General features: G+C 43.1%; 1 protein-coding gene across 35 annotated transcripts in view; it reads right to left on the reverse strand.

Moving 5' to 3' along the window:
* Window positions 1-23,728, reverse strand: part of RBFOX1 (RNA binding fox-1 homolog 1) — a 1,477,709-nt gene that overhangs the window by 220,306 nt on the left and 1,233,675 nt on the right. Inside the window, exon 1 of one of the 35 annotated variants that reach the window (XM_082199137.1) lies at window positions 21,284-21,302. The exons of the other annotated variants lie outside the window; for them this stretch is intronic. Coding sequence (XP_082055263.1) covers window positions 21,284-21,286 — 3 coding nt within the window. The 5' untranslated portion in view covers window positions 21,287-21,302. Of the gene's footprint in view, window positions 1-21,283; window positions 21,303-23,728 lie in introns of those variants that run through there. 35 annotated transcript variants of the gene reach the window in all.

Genomic DNA, 23,728 nt, shown 5'->3' on the forward strand with positions numbered 1-23,728 from the left:
AAAATGCCGAGGTTTTGAGAAAGAAAGGGAGATTACAGCGATATAAGGTTAAGTTGAAGGAAAGATTAGGAAGACATATGTTTGACAAAATTATTTAGAAGTTGCTGAAATAATTTTGGACATTGGGATGCAAGAAGGGGAGGTATGGGGGAGTCTGAGAAACGAGGTTTATGAAAAAAAGGTTATGAAATTATACATGTTTGTATGTCTTTTTATATGTTTGTATTGTTTAAAAAATTTTGTAAAACCAATAAAAAATTTCATTAAAAAAAAACAAAATGTGGGTCAGAATGCTGTTCCCAGTCAGATTACACACTTCTGCAGTGAACTCATTTCACAATTGTGAACTCATTTCACAATGAGTTTTCAATGCACAAGAGGCGTGCACAAAAATATGCATTTGCATTTTACGACAAGACGAAAATGCATACACAATGCAAATGTTACCAGGGAATACATCTGAAAACCTGCATATTTCAGGTAAAAAGGTGCAGAGTGTGCAGGAAAAGTGTACACAAAATCTGCAAGCAGGACAGTGAAAGTAGAACACAACCATTGTGGCTATTTTATACAAATATAAAATACCTATTTAAACATATTTAAATAGCATTTCGTCACAAAATTTAGATTTAAACATGTATATTATCTCAATATGTGCATACCTAAATGTATTTTATATTAAAATACACATTTTTTAAAAAAACAGCAGCTTGGTACATCTCTTTGAACTGTATTCCAACATCCAGAGAAATGTGAAGTCCAAAAGGTTATAGTATCCCATAAGAATGTAAGAAAAGCTTGCTGAATTAAACCAGTGGTCCATCCAGCCCAGCATCTTGTTCTCACAGTGGCCAGACAGATGCTTATGGGAAACTTTCAAGCAACACCCAAACACAAAAGCACGCTCCCCATCTGGTATTGAAAGCATTGCTGTTTCAGACCATGGAGGCAAGGCATAGTCATCATGGCTAGTCACCACAGATAGTCTTCCAGTTCCCATGTTTTAATCCAGGAGGTGTAAATTAAGTCAATTTGTTTATTAATGCGGATGGAACAAAAATCTCCCTGTCTGTAAATATCACACCGTGCTGCTGCTTCATTATACAATGCAACCTGATACAGTTGAACCTTTTCTTGTGGGGCAGGCTATAAAATGTTTTTCCAGCCTTCTGGCGGTTCCCTCATTGCGAAAAGCAAAGCTACAGGGAACCAGGCAGAGGGCCTTCTCGGTAGTGGCGCCCGCCCTGTGGAACGCCCTCCCATCAGATGTCAAAGAGATAAACAACTACCTGACATTCAGAAGACATCTTAAGGCAGCCCTGTTCAGGGAAGTTTTTAATGTATGACATATTAGTGTATTTTTGGTCTTTGTGGAAGCCGCCCAGAGTGGCTGGGGAAACCCAGCCAGATAGGTGGGGTACAAATAAATTATTATTATTATTATTATTATTATTATTATTATTATTATTAAGCTCCATTAACCCATGTGACACTCTCCTAGAGCCGATTCACCCTTGTGTATTCATTGCTGCAACATCATGTGGTGACCCATCCCCAAAGATTCAACACCATTAGATAGAACACCCATCAGTCCCATTCATACATTCAAAAGAAAATGTGAGGACTTAGTCTGGAGACAGAGACCTGCAGACATATGCTGGGTGTTCATAATTCCACCCCCAACATTCCCACTGAGAATATCTAAAGTGGGCTTGTACAGGCAGTTGGTTAAAAGCACTTACAACACTCCTTAAACAATCAGGAATCCTTTGGAAGGCCCAAAGCTCAGTGATAGAGCATCTCATGCAGATGGAGAACCACTGCCAGTCAATGTAGACATTATTAAGATAAATGAGCCAAGAGTTCAAGTCATTATGAGACACCTTCCAATGTTCCTAAGTTCAACCACAACACTCCTCCAGACCTGTCCATTCAACCTAGAAAGATCAGAAGTGAAGCAGGTGTGCCCTGTATTTTTAGGAATGTTGGGGTTCTGCCTTGCATGTGAACAGCCAACCTGCTTCCTCAACTTAAACCCACATATTCTATTTTGAATTCATAAGAAGGACTATGGTTTCAGACATGGTGCTTGTCAATGTAGTTAGAGGGCACCATGCGGTTGGGAACACACACACACACACACACAGACATACACACTTGGCAGCCCTCCACTCAAATGAAGGCTTCAATGGGCACCTTCCTTGCATCTGGAATAGAAAGTTGTGTGTTGAAGGGGCCAAGGGTAGTCAAATTTGCTTTTGGAAATGAAGGTTTTGGGGCCTTAGTCCATCAAACCATAGAATTAGCACCTAGATTAAGATTTCTGTAATAAATTTGAAAGCGTATGTGTGTCTGTGTGAACGTATGTTTATTTTAAAAAGGAAAACAGTTGTAAAACCTCAGCTAACAGAAAATAAGGATATTAAGCATTGTGGGCCATCAGAATGACATTCTGGAGACACCAGGCCTGCAGCGTTGCCTGTAGGACACAGTATCCCTTCATCCCTGGACCTTCTGATGTACTTCTTGGCTCCAGGGCTTAATTTGAGCCAATGCTCACTGGAGACTGAGCCAGGCTCCTGAACAAATTGACTTCTGCTGATTTTTGTCTGCAAAGTGGCAGGCTGGAATTGTTGTTGTTGTTGTTAATGGTTTGCATTCTTCAGATGACTGATCTCTCGCTTCATTTCAATGACCCTTCCAATACATACACAACCTTGTTATAATTGCAATTGTTCTGTGCTTTGAATACTTCACTTTCAATTTAAAGAATACTGCAGCCCAGGGCTTCCCAGTGTTTGGGTTCACAGACCACCAGCGGTCCATTAACTTTATTCAGCAACTCTGCAGCGTGATTTTGCTTTGCTACACATATGCGTGAGGAATGGTGTGTTGTCCCTGTGTGTATAGAACAGGGACACAGAGGCTGATCTTTTTCTGCTTAGAATTCAGTGGTAGCTTGGAAGGTGAGTGGTACAGACCAGGAGTCTCTGCCACAGAGAGCAGAAAGATGGAGGGAGGTCCTGAGTGGGGGGGGAGGAGAGACTGGCAAAGTACTTTAAAGGACTGGAGAGTCAATATATGGGCAGATGGAGGATGAATGATGAATCTGACCTGAGACTCAAGCTGACAAATATTACACTAAACATCAAAGAACTTTGTTTACCACAGCAGTCACAGCTATTGCAGTAAAAGATTCATATTGATTTTTTAATTGTATCTTATTGCTTCTTTTATTTTATGTTGAATCTTATTGTATGGAAATTTGAATTCCAGATAGATAGATAGATAGATAGATAGATCTGTTATGATTCCAAATAACAGGCAGACAAATCATTAAGTGGTCTGCCAAGACTCTCAACAATTTTCAGGTGGTTCAGCAGGGGTGGGGGGAGTTTGGGAACCACTGCTCTTGACTCCTGGGGTGAGCAGAGTGAGATTCTCACATCAGGTCATCAACCTCAAATTCATGGCAGGCTATGAACTGGAGGGAAGTAATGTAGAGGAAGGAGTGTGGCTTGGCCGTGTGTTCCTCAACATGAATGTATGCTTAGCCTGGAGAAGAGAAGACTGTGAGGTGATATGATAGCAAGCTTGCTTTCTGCTGCCCCAAAAGGTAGGGCACAAACCAATGGATTCATGTTACAAGAAAGGAGATTCTGACTAAACATTAGGAAGAATTTTCTGAAAGTCAGAGCTGTTCAACAGTGGAACTGGTTACCTCAGAAGGTGATGGACTCTCCTTCATTGGAGGTTTTTAAACAGAGTGTGGATGGCCATTCAGCTGCGAATCCTGCACCATGGGCAGTTAAACTAGATGGTCTTTGGGGTGCCTTTCAATTACAATTCTATGATTTTGTGATTTAAATAAAACCTTCATTCAGTAATCAAATGTGATGATCTTCATGTGCTTTGCTTTGACTTCAGTATGCATTAGTTATTTTTGTATGAAAAGTGCATTAATGTTCAGGGGCTGGTGAAACAGCAAGCATCAATAAGCAATTCTCTTCCTCCCCACACTTTTTCTCTCCTTTTTCCAGAAATGCTTAACAGCGAGTTTTAAAATATTTATCAATAATACATTTTTCGTTCTTTCTTTTTATTGTAAAGCTGGGAGCCTTGAGAAAGCATCTGTCTTGTTTTACAACCTTGGTGGCTAAGAAAGTGCTAGCAAATGCATTTTTGACAGTTCAAGAAAATATGTCCAATAGCTATGTCTATGCAGCACTAGCATTGTTCTAATTATTTATCATTTTTTACATCTGACTCTTCCTCCGGGCAGCTCATTATGTTGTCATTCTCACAGGGCAGGAATAGCTTCAAGTAGTATGATATCTGACCTTTGGCCAGAATGAATGGAGATGATGGGAGCTGTAGCTAAGCAACTTCTGGAGGACCACAGGTTAGCCTCCCTACTTCCCTCAACCCCAGCCAGCATGGCCATTGGTCTGGGATGAAGGGAGTTCTAGTCCGGCAAAATATGAAGGGTAGCTAACCTGTGACATTCCAGATGTTGATGACCTACAACAACCATCACCCCAGCCAGCACGGCCAGAGGTCAGGAGAGTTGTAATCTATCAACATCTAGAAGGCACCCTGGTAGCTCCCCATGCCCTGTTAATAAATGCTGTCATTTGCCTTTGAGCATATTTTTCAAACCTGTGGCCTGGAGGAAATACTCTCATGACAGGAGGCCTCAATATAGGGTTAATCTCTACTCTGGATGGCAGAAGATCTCCAGGGTTTTGGGATGGGGGGGATAAATTTGATTCTACTTGCATTTAAAGGTGAGCTTACCTAATTCATGCTTTCTGAAACAAGATGTGAATCAAAACATAACTAATCCTTTGAAATTTGCACAGCTCTGAATATGGTAATGCAATTCTCCAGCAAAGCAATTTGTAATTATTATTTTTTTACAAATGCATATACTAGGGTAAAATGTACATATCATTTGAAATATAAGTGCATTACATTAGGGAAAAGAATGCTTGCCAAAAATCGTATGTTAGGCAAAAGTGCATACAAAAAATGTGCATATTGGGAGAAATTTGCACTAAAATGCTGATGAACTTCCACAACAACTTTTAAAAGAAGTAAAACACTGCGGTAATGTAGAGAGTGGAAGTTAAGAACATAAAAATGAGAAGCAGAGAGAAACTGAAATGTACACATTTGCCTGTCCCTGTTAATGGTCTTTGTAGGGGTCTTTCTGGTCACTTTCCTATCTTTTTAATTGGAGGTTCCAGGACCACCTGTAAGGCAAAGAAAACTGAGGTGTTTCTTTGTTATGCACTTCAGGATTCAGGCTCAGCACTGAAAACAAATTTCTGGTTGGAAATTAAGTCTCAGAGATGGAACAAGATATGCAAGGTGGATTGGGAGTGGTAGGTGGGAAGGCAGAAGGAAAAGAAATTCACTCACAAGGCCTATTTCTCTTAGGCTGGGAGACTCTTGCGCATGTTGTGTGACATGCCTGCCCTGTCAAGCAAACCTTATCTGTCAGTGCAGCACTCAATCATCCTGGCCAGAATGCATCTTTGTGATGTCCTAAGGCTCCATATCACTTTTCCACAGGAGTATAACCACTGACTTACTAGAACGCACAGCTTTCTTTTTTCCTAAGGCAAACAACCAACAGATTGATAATACAAAAGGAATGCAATACTAGGAGTGAGCTGAACCAACACACCAGTTTTTGAAAACATTTTCAGCGGTGGAAAAAAGAGAGAGAAAGAAAATGCCTTTCCTTTGGGGTGACAGCATTCCTTCTGCAAGTGTTCGTTGTTTAAATTGTCTTCACTTGCTCAGTTGCCCTTGCCCTCAGTTGCCCTTTGTGACATGTCATCATGGGACCAAATGATATTTGACTGCATGTGCCAATATCCAGCAACAGATAAGATTAGATTAAGAGTCAACCCATTCATTATGTGGCCTCCAACTGGGAAGAAACAGCCACATGATTCAATCATCAGAGAGGAAAGAGTTGATGTCAGAAATAAACAACAGATTTGGGGAATGGTTTATATGATTTGCTTTTTTACTTGGGGTGGATATACACCCTAAAAATCTACCACAGCTGCTGAATATGGGGCATTCAGCACAGCCCTATCAAAACATAGCCAAGATGCTATGCTCAGGATGGAGGGGGCCATGGCAAAAGCTACTCTAGTGGGAAGGTCCTCCTCTCTTTGTGGGCTGTGGTGGGTTTACCTGGCAGGGGCAATGCCTAGCAGCAATGTTTGATAGGCTGAGAGCTTCCCTTTCAATATCCAGCAATGCCCAAAACAAAGCTCCATCAGGGGCATTGTTAGAAGTTTACATGTCAGCTGGACTCAGCCACCTGCTACTGCTCACTGCACCAAGCCTTTGGCATCAACAGTGGATCTTGCCAAGGTGCAGGGTCCTGTTCATGAATGCTGGGTGCTAGCACTAGCCCTGCTTTTATTGGAGAAGCCATCTGGTGCAAAGCAAGAAATAGAGATGGGCCATACCTCAGTGGTACAAAATCTGCTTTGCATGCAGAAGATGCGTGGGTCAATCTCCGTGTAGGACTGGGGACTAATTATACTTGTAAGTTACAACGTTATAAATGTGTTATAAAAATGTGACACCTGGAAACTTGCATTGAGAGCTATATAACTTTTTTTCCCCTTAGCACTTTTTAAAATCAGTATAGATCCAGCCTGAGAGACACTGCTGTTTGAAACCTTGGAGAGCCAATGTCATTGCAGAGCCAGATGCACCATTAGTATCTCTTGGGATTTATGGGTTTATTTCCTCCAAAGAACTCATGGTTCTCCCTCCTTTCCATTTTATCATTGCTGTGACTAGCCCAAAGCCACCTCGGCAGTTCCTAGCCTAAATTAAGATTTGACCCTTAGTCTCCCAGGTCCTACTCACTAACCTCAGCACCATACAGGCTTACTGTTTTCCTGGTGAGCTGCATGTGCTTCCAGAAAAGTCCCCAATTTTCTTTCATCAACCTTTCAATGACACAAGTTTGCACCTATTCTACAATAACTACAGGTCCTCTCTATAGTGGCCCTTGGGATTCAGAAAGCACCTAAAAACTGGCCAGTTTACACTAGCTATTTGCCATGCCCTCCCCTGTAAAAGCCCCCTTACCTTTGTTCCTACACCAAAGTGGAGCTTGCCCAGAATGTTGTTGCAAAGCTGTCAATGCCTGGTGTGTTCCAGTTCAAGATGTAGCTTCCAGAGTAGAGCTAGAGGCCACCAGCAAACCTATAGCTGTGAACACCAAATGCTTATGAATGTACACTAGGGCTATGTATCAGATTTGGCTGAGCAGTAAGTCATATCAGGCATATTCAGAGGGCCTCAGACAAATTGGGTATACAAAGTGATGGATTGCTGAAAGTTGGGTTGGACTGGGCCAGAGTGATCCACAGCTCTTAGGGGTCAGGGCATCCGGCAGAAAGGAGAGGAAGGCAGGATGGGGGAAAAACACACACACAAAGGCCAAGACCTACTTGACTGATGGCTATGACAAAGGAGGCCCAACACTGCTGCTTCTTTTCCTGCCTGACACTCTGACCTGAAGGGTCAATGCCTCTGCTCAACAGCTGATGAATGGAGGCATCAATCCTGTGTGGTACGGGTACTGCTTTTCCTGTGACTTTCTTCCTGCCTAACTGTCAAGGGCACTCCCAGCCAAAGGAATATTCACGGCAGAGAGTTCACTCTTCATTGTCAAAGATAACACTTGTAGTCACTTCTACAAGTCTGGATACCTACACACACCAATCTAGAGTCTAGGCAGCTACTCCCAGATCCACACTGTATGTAGCAGTTGCAGCAACTGGGGACCACTTGCCCTTCACCTGTTTATGAACCCTCCCCTGATGGGCTATGCACAAGAGACTGCACCTGCATGGAAACTTCCTCTGCTCTTCTTGCTTCAATTCTCTCCTGGGTCTGGGAGAAAGTAGTAGTGCAGGAGAGGGTGGGGAAGCATCCAACCCTTCACTTGCCTGGCCGGCCTCTTCTTCCTCTTCCTCCAGCTCTGAAGCTTCCCAACCTCTGTTTCTTGCCTCCTGGCTAGTACAGGTACCCAGAAACCATTGCCCCCCTCTTCTGAGTCAGCCCAATCGTCACATTCATCAGCGTCTTGCCAGTCCCTAACATTAACAGATTTTAAGAAGGAGGATTTGACCCAGGCTACTGTTCTTTGAGGAGCACAGAACGAAAGAATTGTGAAGTTGGATGGTCCCTGGGGGTCATCTAATTCAACCCCTTGCAATAAAGGAATCACACTGAAAGAAACCCTGGCAGATGGCTATCCAATCTCTGTTGAAAAGCCACCAAAAAAGAGAGTCCACCACCTTCTGAGGTTGTCTATCCCACTGTTGAACTGCTGTTGTCCTCAGAAAGGTGTCCCTGAGGTTGAGTTGGATTCTCCTTTCTTGTAATTACTTCAATACCTACTCTCTGAAGCAGCAAAAAACAAGCTCACTGTGACAGCCCTCCAGATATTTGAAGATGACTATCGTATCACCTCTCTGTCTCCTCTTCTCTAGGCTAAAGAAACCCAGCTCCCTCCACCGTTCTGTGCACAGCTCTAATGTCCGTGGCTGGGATATGAGTCCTATTCAGACATTTACCCTCTAATGGGGAAGAAACAGGGTATTTTGTTTGCCCAAATCCCATTACAACAGCCTGAACCCCAACATGCCGGACTCCACCCCCTGACATCTCTATATGTCTGACAATCTGAAAGATGAGCCAGTGAACTTGCAAAGGCTGTTAAGGCCAGATCCCCCTGCTGAACTTCAAAACACAGAGATATTAGGAGGACTGTATGATCTAGTTGAGATTCCTGCATTGCAGGCGGTTGGATATGATGACCCTCGAGGTTCTTTCCAACTCTACAATTCTATGCTTCTATGAATCTATCTCAGTGACAGAGCATCACTGGGGAATGATAGTTGCTCAGTGGCAGAGCACTGCGTGCAGCAGACCCCAAATTCAATCCCTGGTGTCTCCAAGAAGGGTTGGGAAATCCTGGAGAGCCTTTTCCAGTCAGTGCAGATGATACTGAGCTAGATGAGCTAATGGCCTGACTCAGTATGAACCAGTCATCTCCTATGTTCATAGAAGATGGATACCAGTGACTAAGAAGGAACTGTCCTCAACCCACTTCAGAGTTAGGACTACAAACATACACTTGCATGGGGTGCCTTCCTGATGGAGTAGGGTGGGGGGTGGGATTCTATTCTATTCCTGGTAAATCCGTTTAATGGGGAGATTGGAGATGAGACATTATGTCGTCCACTTGAAACTCAAGATAGGTCTTCCATAGAGTGACACTGTCAGAGGTGTGCCAAGTCACATTATGGACAGAAAAACGTGTCCTAAGAGATGGAACAAATATGCAGATGGAAGTAAGGATGCGGCTGTAGTTAAGGGAATAAGCAACTTCTCCCTTCAAGGCATTTGAAAAATCATTAGATCATTGGGTAGGTAGGATTTGCCTGGGTAGTCAGGGATGCATATCTGCTGACAGAATGCAAGCTGCATTTATTGACAATTGTATACATCTTTACCACATCCCCCTTTACTTTAATTATCCCCCCCTTCTAAACATAGAAGCACTAACATTTCTATATTTACTTTGTAAGGAAGAGAATCCATCCTCTGATAATTCTTTGGTGGTGGGGTGTTTTTTTTTTGGGGGGGGGTATTCTTTTCTCTGCTGTCTCCAGCTCTGCACACAGAATGCCAGCTGTGGTTGCCCCACATTTATATAATTGCATTAGGGTGCTTGCTGTTTCACTTTCATTCCCAACACTGAATTTGTCTCACCCCACCCCAAAAGCACAGTAGTTGCTATAAAATTACTCTCTTGTATACTCTCTCTCTCACTCTCCTTCCCCCCCCCCCGCACTTTGCAAATGTTCACACAGGCATTTTAAAAGGCCCAACAGATAACATTAAAATAATGTTAAAAGCTGAGCACTCTTATTAGATAAAAGTGGGCCTAGCACATTAGGAGGTGTTGAGTTAATAGGAAAACAGCTTTGATTCACTAGCCTCTGTCTAACACACCAGTACAACAGAAGTAAAAAGGGAAATAGAAACTCCCCTCTAATCACCTCCTGTTAGCGACAACTATAGGCAAATTGCTAGTGAGGATTAAGTGGGGAGACTATCACAGGATCAGTGTCAAGCAGAAAAAAGGCTCAATTTGTGAGCGATCATGACTGTAATTGCTTCCTTAAGAGCTTTAGGATTTGCTAAGTGCAATCTTTTGGAGTGTGGACACAGCATAGGTGCGGAGGGACAGAAGGGGGAGGTGGAACACTAGGCAGGCTACAATACACTCAAATAATCCTGCCATTGGTACACCTCCCTAGGGGCTCCACATGCCCTGATTTTTTAAGTTTAAAATGTTACTAAACCACTCCCTGTCTTTTGTCCTGGTTTTGGCGGTGATATCAGGGGTGAACATGCTTATCTGCCTGTTTCCCTTCCACCCTCTTCCTAAAACTGCCTGACCAGATAGCAGATGTCAATGAATGCTTTTTAAAGCATAAGAAGAGCCCTGTTATGGATCGGACCCTGCACTTATCAACTCCATCATCCTGGCCTCACAGTGTTTTTTTTTTTTTTTTTTTTATAATCATATTTATTAAAATTTCCAATAATAACAGAATAGGAAAATAAGAAAGATAAAGGAAAGAAAGAAAAAGAGAAACTAACTTAGACCCTTCTTTTCATAACCTTCTTTCTGGGACTTCCTCCTTCCCCTCCCGATTGTATTCCCCTTTATCTAAGTTGGTTCCACAAGTTCTCATCCCCAATTAAACCTAATATATTATACTCATAAACCAATTTAAATTTACACCATCTTAGCATCACTCCTCGTCTTATAATAGAACAAAATTTTCCCCAAGATCCGCTCTCATTTCTTCCACGAGTTCCCCCTTTCTAAAAAAAAAGAAAAAACAGAAACGTAAAATATCAAAGTTATAAAGAATATAAGATAGAAAGTATAGAGAAATTCAAAAAGTTGGTTACAAAGCCTTTGGATTCTAAGGTTCCCCCTCCCTTCCCCGGTTTTGATTCCCCATGTCCATTTGTCTGTATGTTGTCGGCCTGGAGATCTTAAGTCCACAGCCAAATTTATCTCAGTCCATCATGCTGTTTTCTTCGGATTTGATTGTCTTAATGATGTTTAACGTCGAAAATCCAATCTAATAGAGGCCTTTAATTTTCTTTAATCTTTTGTTGCTCCTCCCATTATTCTTTCCGTGTCGTATTCAGTCATCTACTCTTTTATTTCTTGGTTTCTCAGGTTTCTGTCTTGTTCAGCTGTCAAAACATTCTTGTTCCAAAATTTAACGTCTCTACAGAGGTTTGTTATTCAGGGACACAGACTTACGTCCAGTTCCTTTCTTGCTTCAATAGAAGATTCTATTGTGTTATAGTCACCTCTGTAGACAAAATAATATTTCAGTTCTGCAGCTTTCCCAGGAGATAAGACCTTTACACATCCCAGAGTAGTTTTCCACATACGACACTTGTAATGTCCCGAATCCCCTCTAGAGGGATTACAATAACTTTGTATCCTCTAATCCAAAAGTCAATTTGTTGTTTCTTTTTCCCGACAGTTTATATCCATATTTATATCAAATTGTAACAAAATTAACCAGCAAAGAACTTGTAGCAAAGTCCTCTTTATAATTTCCAGTTTTGACAGCTCCTTTGACAGCTGTCAAAATCTCCATCTCTCTTCGCCAGGCTGTCCGAATCGCCCCGGTTCCCAGGGGGGGGGGTTGCTTTTTCCTCACCCTCGACTCCTCTCCTCCAGCACAGTTCTTATAATTCACATCGTGGAGTTGGTAATTTTTATCATCAATAAGCTTCTGAATAGATCTTGGTTTCTCAGTCCTTGTTTTAGCATGTTTACAATCAGGGAGGGGACTGACTTCCTTTTTTGGATCCCCTCCCGCTCGTGCCAAATCCGGAAAAAATTTTCTTTTTTCCTCCTTTTAAACCCGGTTGCCCAATTACTCACGGGTTGTTGATCAATTGTCCGAATTTCCTTTGGAAGAAGCCAGCGCTCTCCGCCGAATGGCATGCGGCTGCGCCCGGCAGGGGAAGCGGAGGACTCAAAGCACCACGCTACTCCCCGGCGCCCGATCCGTAGCCTTTAAAAAGGCTCTTTCACAAGCCGGGAGAGCGATAACGGTGCCAGCCGAGTCACCATGTCCACGGGATCCGTTCCCGTGGTTTCTAAGGGTCCCCGCGTCGCCGGCGCGGTAGGACCCAGCCCCTGCCGAGCAGACTCCCTCCGGAGCTCGGAGGGAGTCCGCCATTCGGCGATGGCGCCAACCCGGAAGTCTCACAGTGTTCAACCAGATGCCTCTGGGAATCTAGGAAGCCTGAGTGCAACAGCATGTTCCCCACTTGTGGTTCCGATAAACTGGAATAAAGTTTCACAATGCCTTCAACAGCAGAGGTAGAGCACAGCTATTGGCTTCCTCTGTCCTCAATGCAGGGAGGGATTTGTTCTCATGTTTTTATCCTATTAATCAGAGGTGGACATAAGGTAGATTTAAAACTATTGGTAGATGTCTGGGTGATTTGCAGCCAATCAGCAATGATTTCTAACTCCCAATTATTTAACAGTAGCAGTAACAAAATTCCTCTTTCTGTAACCTAAGCTATACCATTGAAAAATAAAATAAAAAGCTTGGAGTGATATGGAGGGGATTTATGTAGAATCTCTGCACAGTTAAGCTACTCAAAGCAAATTGCTGGGCTCAGAATTCCTAGATGTTTATTTTGCAGCAGCTTTTGGTTGGTAAGATCTCAGAGGAGGAAGAAGAGGAGGAGGAGATGATGATGGCAAGTAGATTCCACAAGCCCTCAGCACTCTGGAAATCACCATGAACATTGATGGCAATCATAATCACCATCCCCATTCCAGATCACTAGTCAATTCATGCTGAGAGAAAAAAGAACACAATGGTGACGTTGGGTCTAACATTATGAAACCATAATAAGACCCCTGCTGGATCAGGCCAAAGCTCATCCACTCCAGCATCATGTCCTCATATAAGTGACCAGTCAGATGCCTATTGGAAGTACACAAGCAAAACCTGGTCACAGCAGCACTCGCCCTATTTGTGCTTCTCAGCAGCTCATTTACAAAGGCATACTGCCTCCAACAGCGGAGTTATGTACATGATCCATTCATGTAGGCACTTTTGAGTCCCATCGTTTTCAACAAAAGAGTTCAGCTTGTGCTTTAACTCACTTCCAGTGAAATCACTGGGAGCAAAAATTCACTGCTGTGGTTAAGACCAGCAATTCGCAGAGTGACGCAATTGCATTTTGAAGCCACCTGTTCTAGTGGCCCAATCAGCGGCGTAGCGTGAGTTGTCAGCACCCGGGGCAAGGCACGTAATTTGCGCCCCCCCCTAACCCCTAACCTGCGAGTTGCCGCTGGCGCTGCTGTCCAAACGACGCCGCTTGCCCGGAGGAGGAGGGGGGCAGAGAGGCGAGGAAAATGCAACGGCCCAGCAGCTGCAGCAGCAGCGGCGGAGGCGGGGCTGTGAGGAGGGGCTGCCTGGCGCGTCCTCCGCGTCGAGCGCTGAGAGCCGCTGCCTGCCGGGCGCCTTCAGCCGGGTGCCGCGAGACATGCAGCTCTGCTACAGCCTGCGCCCGAGGCTCTTCGGCGACTCCGGAGGCAGCGAGCGCGCCCCCCCAGATGTTGCGCCCGGTGCGGCTTGCACCCCTTGCACCCCCCACGCTACGCCACTGGGCCCAATTGTAGCAAATTCTACAGATTATTCTAGTGAACTTAAACTGGCAAAAAAGGATGGTGTAAATCAAACGCTATTTACAGGCTGGTTTTCCTTCTGTCAAGCTTAAGCTGGCTAAGCCCTGATCCAGAACAGAGTTTGGAACTGGCATACTTTACCCTGGCTTAACATAAATTTACGCCAGCTTCTTGTGTATAGGATTGCCCTGTAAGAGTGATAATTGAAGCACTGCTCACAGAGATGGATTTAGGGGGCGATACAACAGGTTCCACCACACTGGGCACCAGGGCCGTCTTACCCATAGGCGCTAATGGTGCAGGGCACCCGGGTGCTGGTCTCTCAGGGGCGCCGGGCCGAGAGTCCGGGGCCTGAAAGTTGAGTCCGGGGAAGAGCCTGCCCATTGGTCAGAGCGCCACAGCGGGCTCGTCTGCTGCGGGTGGCTCTGCGCCGTGAGTTCGGGGGCGACCGAGCCAGCAAGACGCTGCGGCGGCTGGCCGGCTCCGCCCTCCTGCGCGCCTGGGACTGGGCAACCTGGGGGGGGTGCCAAGCGCATCTTTGCACCCCGGCACCACATATGCTTAACACAGCCCTGCTGGGCACTGACCCTGGAGGGTGCTGCAGCTATGATATAGTAGTGACTTGATCAGAATTGAAGGTCAAAGGCAGAAGGGTACCATTTTGGGGGCTCCTAAAGGGCACCTCCGTAATTTGAAAGACCAAAGTCCATCCGTGCTGCTCAATCTGAAAATACTTTAAAGTGATTTGCCTTTAAATTTAAACCGTTTTAAAACGGCTTGGTTAGGCTAAAACTACCTTAGATTCAAGAAGACTGTCTTAAGTGGCAGTCAGTGTGGCTGGTAACTGGGAGGGCTTTTATATTGACTTTGATAGGGATGCTTCAGAAATCCAATATTTGCAAATTCCGAGAAGTGAACTGATCTGCACCTTTCAGGTTTTAATGCATGGATCAGAAGAGAGATATGAATCAGATTCTGTACTTCTCCCAATGCAGCAATGTGATGCTCGGCTCAAAAAAAGGAAAAGAAAGAAAGAAGAAGTATCAAAATCCATTTTAAAATGCTATTTTGAGATAAAACCATTCTAGAAATCTGTATGCTGAGATAAAATGTTATTTAAATGTGAATTAGTTTTTAATAATAAATAAATAAAAATGGCAGATTAATGCAGAAACAGTCTGATGTGTGGAGACAGGGGTTTGGGGGTTTTTTTTTGGAGTAAATGTATACAGGGTGTCTAAGGTGAAGTAGGACCTTTGTCAGTATGGAATAATAGAGGGCAAGGAACGATGCTGCGTAGCAGTCCTTATCATGGCATGTTAGGTAGGTAGGCAGCATCTGTTATTACAATATTAGAGATGGAGGACTAAGGCCAATTCATTTCTCCCCACTTCGTCTCTAAGGAAGGGCAAGCTCCAGATGAAAGGGTCGTCTAGCCAGAGTACCATATTATAGGCCCATGTACCCATTGGTGCATCCTGGTGCACTTATCTAATGATGCCAGGTGCAATATGGCAGACTAATGGGCCTAAAGGTAAAGGTAAAGGTACCCCTGCCTGTACGGGCCAGTCGTGTCTGACTCTGGGGTTGCGTGCTCATCTCGCTCTAGAGGCCATGAGCCGGCACCATCCGAAGACACTTCCGGGTCACATGGCCAGCGTGATGAGGCTGCAGCTGGCGAGCCAGCACCAGCGCAGCACACGGAAACGCCATTTACCTTCCCGCTATAAAACAGTCCCTATTTATCTACTTGCACTTAAGAGTGCTTTCGAACTGCTAGGTGGGCAGGAGCTGGGACCGAACGACGGAGCTCACCCCACCGCAGGGATTCGAACCGCCAACCATATGATCGGCAAGTCCTAGGCACTGAGGTTTTACCCACAGCGCCACCCGCGTCCCTAGGGCCTACCTGCCATTTAATTTCCCCATAACGCAGGGAGATAAGCAGAAGGACCACAGCTTAGTGGTAGAGCATCTGCTTTCATGCAGAAGACCCGGGTTCAATCCCTTGCACTTCCATGTAGGGCTGGGAAAACTCCTTTCTGAAATTCTGGGTTGCCACTGCCGGTCAGAGGGGGTGGTTGTTTTATTATCATTGAAACTGCCAGTCAGTGTTGACAACACTGCGTTAGATGGATCAACGGTCTTAACTTGGTAAAAGGTGTGATCTTGCTGTGATCTGAGGCAGCTCCACATCATATGAATTCCCACCAATTTCCAAGCATTTGTTGTGTTGTTTTATTTTGAAACCAACTTCATGCCAGCATTGTGACATGTATCAGAAAGTCCCCTTCCAGTTTCTACTTTATGTCAATGGCCATGAAGACTAAGAACTGGTGCATCAAGTTCCGTTTCGGAAAGATTCAAGAGAAACGTTCTCATTTTATGCTTCGGACCATTTACTGTGCTCTTTACTGATTACTTGCGATGAAGTTGATAATTCTGTAATGCAGAATTTTGCTGTTTGTCTACTCGCTCACAGTAGTTTTGAGGTCAGTTGGCAACCCAGCCTCAGGGTAGGCGTGTGGCTCGAGATGGAGGGGGGAATTGATTCAGTTTGCATTTAAGGATGGAGCTACATATTTCACTTTCTCAAAATTATTGAAGCCAAGTACTGTTTGCAAATTATTATTATTATTATTATTATTATTATTATTATTATTATAGGTCAGATATGCCTACAAATGCACATATGCCTAGATAGCTCAGTTGGTTAGAGCATGGTGCTTACAACGCCAGGTTGTAGGTTCGATCCCCATATAGGGCAACTGCATATTCCAGCATTGCAGGGGGTTGGACTACATGATCCTCAGGGTCTCTTCCAACTCTGCAATTCTATGATTCTATGATATTCAGTGCTGCATATATTCATGAAAATAACATTCAACTATATATTACGTAAAGTGAAATTGCTTTACAAAAATGTATGTCTTAGGGAAACTGCATACAAAATTGTGTATATTAAAATTAAATTGCACTAAAAAGCTGATTGTTTTTCTCAAGGACTTAAAAAAAAGACATTCACAAACTGATGTGGAATTGTAGATAACTGAATTTAAGTTGGAAAAATGAGAAACTGAGAGGAACAAAACTGACAGATGTAGCTTTCCTTGCTTGTGACTCAGCAAATCTAAACAATTGGGGTTCTGTTTTTGTTCATCTTATTGGAGAGGGGCAGAGATAGAAGTATCAACCATCCTTTGATACACCTTTATTTTTGATGAATTTAATATGTGTCTGCAATACGGGAATAGCCAAAAATAAAAACAGAGTCATTCAAATGTGAGAACGGAGATAATTCAGACAGAGTGTAATGCAATCTCATATGAAGTTATAATGATCATCACCATCATAAATCAATTAATAAAATTTCTATACTGTCCTTCACCAGAAGACCACAGGGCAGTTTACAACATGAAACACAACAAGCATAATAATAGCAAAAGGAGTGGGGAGACAGTACCCCCTGGCTTTAGAAGGCTGTAGATTGATTAACAGCCAAATACCTAGGTGAAGATGAATGTTGTTAGACTTGCCACCTAACAATATGCAATAAAGGCACCAGGCATGCTTTCCTGGAGAGAGCATTCCACAAACGAGGGGCCACCACAGAAAATGTCAGTTCTTGTGCAGCTGCCCTCTGGACCTCACATGAAGGAAGAACAAGAAGAAGGACCTCAGATGGTGATTGCAGGGTTCGGGTTGGACTGAGCTGAATAAATAAATTAATAATAATAATAATAATAATAATAATAATAATAATAATAATAATAATTTATTATTTATACCCCACCCATCTGGCTGGGTTTCCCCACTCACTCTGGGCGGCTCACAACAGAATATTAAAAACACACTAAAACACCAGTCATTAAAAACTTCTCTAAACATTGCTGCCTTCAGATGTCTTCTAAAAGTCAGATACAGTGGTACCTCAGGTTACAGATGCTTCAGGTTACAGACGCTTCAGGTTACATACGCTCCAGGTTACAGACTCCGCTAACCCAGAAATAGTACCTTGGGTTAAGAACTTTGCTTCAGGATGAGAACAGAAATCGCGCTGAGGTGGCACGGCAGCAGCGGGAGGCCCCATTAGCTAAAGTGGTACCTCAGGTTAAGAACAGTTTCAGGTTAAGAACAGACCTCCAGAACGAATTAAGTTCTCAACCCAAGGTACCACTGTAGTTGTTTATTTCCTTGACATCTGGTGGGAGGGCGTTCCACAGGGCAGGCGCCACTACCGAGAAGGCCCTCTGCCTGGTTCCCTGTAACCTCACTTCTCGCAGTGAGGGAAGCGCCAGAAAGACCTCGGAGCTGGACCTCTGTATCCAGGGTGAACGATGGGGGTGGAGACGCTCCTTCAGATATACTGGGCCCAGGCTGCTTAGGGCTTTATAGATTTAAAAAAAAAACAGCACTTTGAATAGGGCCTTGAAACTAAATGGCAGCCAGTGCTGTCGGGCCAGGATTGACGTTATATGCTCAAACCGTCTTGACCCAGTGAGCAGCCTGAATTCTGCACCAGCTGGAGGTTCTGAACCACCTTCAGAGGCAGTCCCATGTACAGTAGCATTTAGTACCATTGCCAGGTCTCCTGGGATTTTATGAGGTGGAGCAGATCAGTGTGTGGAACCTGGCGGGACATGAGGGGACCGATTCCAATAGTGTGTCCAGAGAGGGGGGGGGAGAGAGAGAGAGAAAATCAAACCTAGGCTCTGGAAGTCTGCTGGGCATGGAGGAGAGGTCATTGCAAACGCTTTCCAAATGACAAAGAAATAATATCCTCCCCCCTTGATTTGGGTCGCTCTCCATGAGATTTTGATCCCCCCCCCATACACTCATACCAAACCTGGGAAACTCCAGATTTGATCATGAGACTTGGTGATTCTATGAGTTACAACCCTAGATAACATATCTGAAAGTTCCTTTAACTGCAAAAGGTGGGACTTTAATTAAATCAAAAAATATAAAGAGTAGGTAAGAAAAAACTGATCCCACCAATGCTTAGATAGGCATTATTATACATAGTTCTAGCCCACAACATGATGAATTATGATATTTTCCTTCATCCTTTTGGGGGGGGGAGATGGAAAAAATGTTAATATAATACAAGTTTTGTTGATGTTTTTGAAGCTTGAACCAATAAAGACAGAGAAATAAAAATCAGGTTTTGTCATCACCATCTTTTCCAGCTGAGTCCCATCCCCATCCCTACCCCCAATGACAAATTAATTTAACTTCCCGATTTCCCCCTTGCTGAATTAGCTTTGAAGTTTCAATCTAGATTACAAGTGTTAGTATATATCATTTAATAAATCTATAATTGTGGGGGAGGGAGGGAGAAAGAGAATGCCAATTAACCAAAGAAATGATCTAATTTAAGTGATCAGAATGTGAGCATTTCATCTATGCAGTACTAAAACAATTGGTTTCACTGAAGGAATGAAATAATCAGATCTCTGAATTCTGCATGACCTAATTTTTTACTACGCAAAAAGAAAAGACAGAACACACACACAAAATAAATTAATGACCCCATTTAAATTGTACTAGAAACACAGACCATCCTCTTTTGCACAAGCAGTTATCAAAGCCGATATTACAGTAACTAATTGTCACAACACAGCAACATTTTACTATACAGTCATCATTCGATTACTTAGCAAGACCAGAGAAAAAGATTACACTCGACAGAAACCAGCGTCAAAAGAAAACTGCACCAATTATAGAAGGCTTTCTTGCATCCCCCACCACCACCAATATATTTTGTCACCGCATGACAGCAATTAAATCATGAACAGTTACAGCAAAATGCAACACAAAATGCAACAAAATCATTGGTCTATTATTATTATTATTTTTGCAAGGGGGGGACCTCATTTGTTCCATTTAGCCTTGAAAAGTATTGTGCTATTCTCACATCTCAAAACGTCATATTGCTAACATTTCAGAAAAAGAGCGGCAGAAGCAAGAGAGACCCACCAGAGGCCAGCAATCAATCAATGACAAATCTTACTAACAATGCACTCATAGTCTCAACACCCTATACAAATATTCAAGGCATCCTGCATATTTTTGAAACTGGGACTGCCATTGCCATCTTCCTAATTGCATTATAACAATTTCTTTGGGAAACTCCACTCGGGTGGGGAGAATCACTCCATCGTAGGAAGAGTTCCTTCTGAAGATTAAATGGAAATTAAGTATGACATCCTGTCTGCCATCACAAGACCTTATTATCTGGGAAACTACCGTCCCAAAAGGAGGGCACACCCAACCTCGAATTATGCATTTAACTCAAAAGAGATTTTAAAAATAAAAGGAGGTAACCCGGTCTTCCTGCAGAGCTGCTACTCCCTAAAAGAGATTGGTGGTAGATTTACAGCAGAAATAAACCTCTCCATGCAAATCAGTCCTCTAATGTACACCAGGTCTCTTAGGTTAAGAATGCATCCACATTTCTCTGCCTGTGAAGATTGCTTGGTTTAAATTGCAAGACCTAAACAAGCCGTGATAAAATGGAAGTGATCTAACTTTTGAGATTGGGGAAGAAAAACCATACATTTTGCTCTCTTTATTCACTGCCTGGGCAAAGAATGAAACGATTCACTTTTTCCAAAGCTTACTCCGAACACCCCAAAGAAATAAAAAATACAAAATCAACCACAGACTTGGCTTACTCTCTTCATAGTTAATAGCAACACAAACAGGAACACTGATTCGTTTAACACAGTATCTATTAATGGAAATTATTTATATGTTTTTGTTTTTAAAATAATAATTGCTATTATCACTACACATACAGCTTTATTTTAAAGGGTAAAGTATATATCTATACCTATCTATATCTGAAAAACAATAAATTAAACATGCAAATATGTCTCGCTTCTAAATGCATTATCCCTCCCTCAGAAACTCTGTTAAGTTGTGAATCTCGAAAGGAAAATGATATTAGCCCACACTCCACCCACCTGAAAATCAAACCAAACCTCTTTCTTTTATACCAGCTGGACACATGACCCGGTCAACGAATCAAAAGACAGACCCGAGGAGATGACATACAGGCTATAAATGATATTACCACCCCCTTGGTAAGCAGAACAGCGCAAACCAGAAGCCACTTGGCACAAGACCTCCACACTTCCAGCATCGCTGAGCATTTGCCGTTATCTGATATCATACCGCCGTCATGATTAAGAACAGGCACAAGCGCTAGGCAAGAGGATTCCAGTTCAACAATGAAATGCTCTCCCACCAAATACCAAGATAATGACTTTTCAGCTAGCAAGGAGGAGAAGGGGGGGGGGGAGGGAAAAAAGAGAAAGAAAGAAAAAAATGCACCGCTTGTTTCATTACCTATCATTAACTCCCATTTACTATCAATTTGCAACCTCTCTAGGCAATCAAGGCTTCAAAGGGGCCAATTTGAATTAGTTTGGAAAGCAGAAACAAGATTGTTTGCCCCCACCCCAATACCATGTGGGATGGCTGCCCATCAACGTTGCTCTTTTCTCACTTTCCGGCTCAGCCTGAACTGTATTTCCAGGAGTTAAAGAGCTAAGTGAGATTAGAGACGAAGGCTGCCCTTGTGCTTTGATTTCCCCTCCCTTCATTCTTCCTTCTCGTTTTTGTTTTTTTTAAATCTCCCCCCTCCTCCTATTATACATAAGAATCTCTCGCTCACTCCTCTTTAATTGTACAGACACTCACCCCACTGAGATGGAGGCCCCTTTGCAGGGTTGGATAGCCCAGAGTTTGTTAGTAGCTAGCAAGAAGCTCCTGGTCAGTTTTTAAAAATATATATATTGAGATATATATACAAAAATAACCACCCCCAACTACCATGCTTCCACCCCCCTCCTTTCCTTTCCTTTTTTTTTAAAGGCAAAGCATCAGGGGGATGTGCAAGAGGAGAAGGAAGAGGGGGAAGAGATGGAAAATTAATAATCCAACAGGCAGCTCTCTCACTGTTATTAATCATGCTGCTACTTTCCCAAGCCACAGAGAAGCCGCAATCCGAACATGGGGGGGGGGAGAGGATCCCATTGGCTGCCGATGTTCATTCCGATACATCTTAGCCAATCTTTCCTTCCTCCACTTCTTTTTTTTCCCCCTCCTTCCTTTCTTTCTTGCCTTAAGGTACAAATATCTACGAAAAGCAGTTACAAAACCCAGGGAGATGAAGAAGAGGAGGAGGAGGAGGAGAAAGAAGGGGGCGGGCGGGAGAGAGTCACATTCCCAGGGAAGAGGATGCTCAGTCCAGTTAATGCACTCTAAACTTTATTTGAGCTGACTCGTCATTTGATCCTCCTGTGACAGGGTCAGCGCGCGGCAAGCAATTCCACAGCAGTCCCCCCTCCCCAAATCATACCATAATCGAATTGCAGCCTATTTCCCGAACCTATAATGAAAAAGGCAACCCAAATAAAGCAGGTAATGCTGGCAGCCTCCCTTTGCTGTCTTACATTATTACTGCCGATTGCTTGCCTCCATTTCCCCTGTACTCTAACAATGAATATATTTCACAGCTCACTTGCTTTACTGTGTGGGTGGCGTGGCATAGACACCTACATGATATGAAAGAAAATCTAAAACAATAGGGTGTGTGTGTGTGTGTGTGTGTGTGTGTGCGTTGCTGCTTATGGTTCCTTAACAGGCAATCGCTGGTGGGAAAGACAATTCTGAGTCTCAGTGACACAAAGATAGAAACTAGTGATGCTCAAACTAGACTTGTTATTCAAAAAACAATACTTTCCAACTTCTCAGTCAGCCATTCATGGAACTGCAAATCTTTCAAGCAAAGCTTCCTTACCTGGCAGGGGGTGGGGGGAAGGTAGACCCTCAAGTCATTCCAGATACATTGCTTTTTAAAGAATATTCTCAACTTTACCAGATGAACATCAGCCTGCCTGCATGCCACATATTTCATATGACTAGGGTTTCATACACAATCCTGCAGATAAATCACACAGCTGCCGAATGGACCCATTTTCTCTTACTGGAAACATTAGAGCACAAAGCTGGATGTGGTTTTACATCATTCCATTAATGTGCAAGTAATGACCAATCTTCAGTAAATTAATCAGTTTATGTGACATGCCTCCCTTACATTTGCATGGTTAGACAGCTTCATCACATGCCAAATCCTCTTAACTCCTTCAGACAGCAGTGGGGTAGGACCTGATATCTTTTCTGAAAAATCGCCTCTAACATCTATGCCTGAATAATAGTGTCATAAAACTCAAAAGGCCACTTCCAGAATTTTGTTCTTAAACTAGTCCAAGAAAGGTATGACCTCACTTGCTACACATAATGGTTTCTCTTTTTAAACCAGTTGTGGGGAACTTTTGACCCTTCAAATGTTGCTGCACTACAACTCTCATCATCCCTGGTCACTGCCCATGCTTGCTGAGGCTGTTGATGGCTGTGGGTCAGCAACATCTGGAGGGGCAGAGGTTTCTCACACCCATCTTAAAGCTTAACATTATGCACGTTAATTCCACAATTTTAACAGGGAATACAAGGAATCACAAAGAAATGTTTACATTTCACACACACACGAGTTGAACAAGACCTCTGAAAATGTGCATTTATTTTGTCTTAACATTTCTCCCATCAGTTTTCATTATCATAGATCCACATAAAATAACTTGGTGGAATCTCCAAGGAACCAGTCTATCAAATACTACAAGTCACGATAACAAAATATAAGCTCTATGTGTAGACCTGAAATGTCTCATATTATCAGTTTCTGGGAAGTAGATGACCATGGGAGAATATTACCCTCCTGTCCTGCTTCTGAACTTCATTGAAGCATTTGGTTTGCTATACTGGTAATGTCAGTATAGCAATGTAGTCAGTACTTAGCTAGATGGAGCAATGATATGGATCTGTCTCAAATAGGGCAGTTTCTTATGTTTC

This window comes from Podarcis vaucheri (genome assembly GCF_965113315.1).
Source record: "Podarcis vaucheri genome assembly, chromosome: 14".
In the NCBI taxonomy this organism is placed as follows: domain Eukaryota; kingdom Metazoa; phylum Chordata; class Lepidosauria; order Squamata; family Lacertidae; genus Podarcis; species Podarcis vaucheri.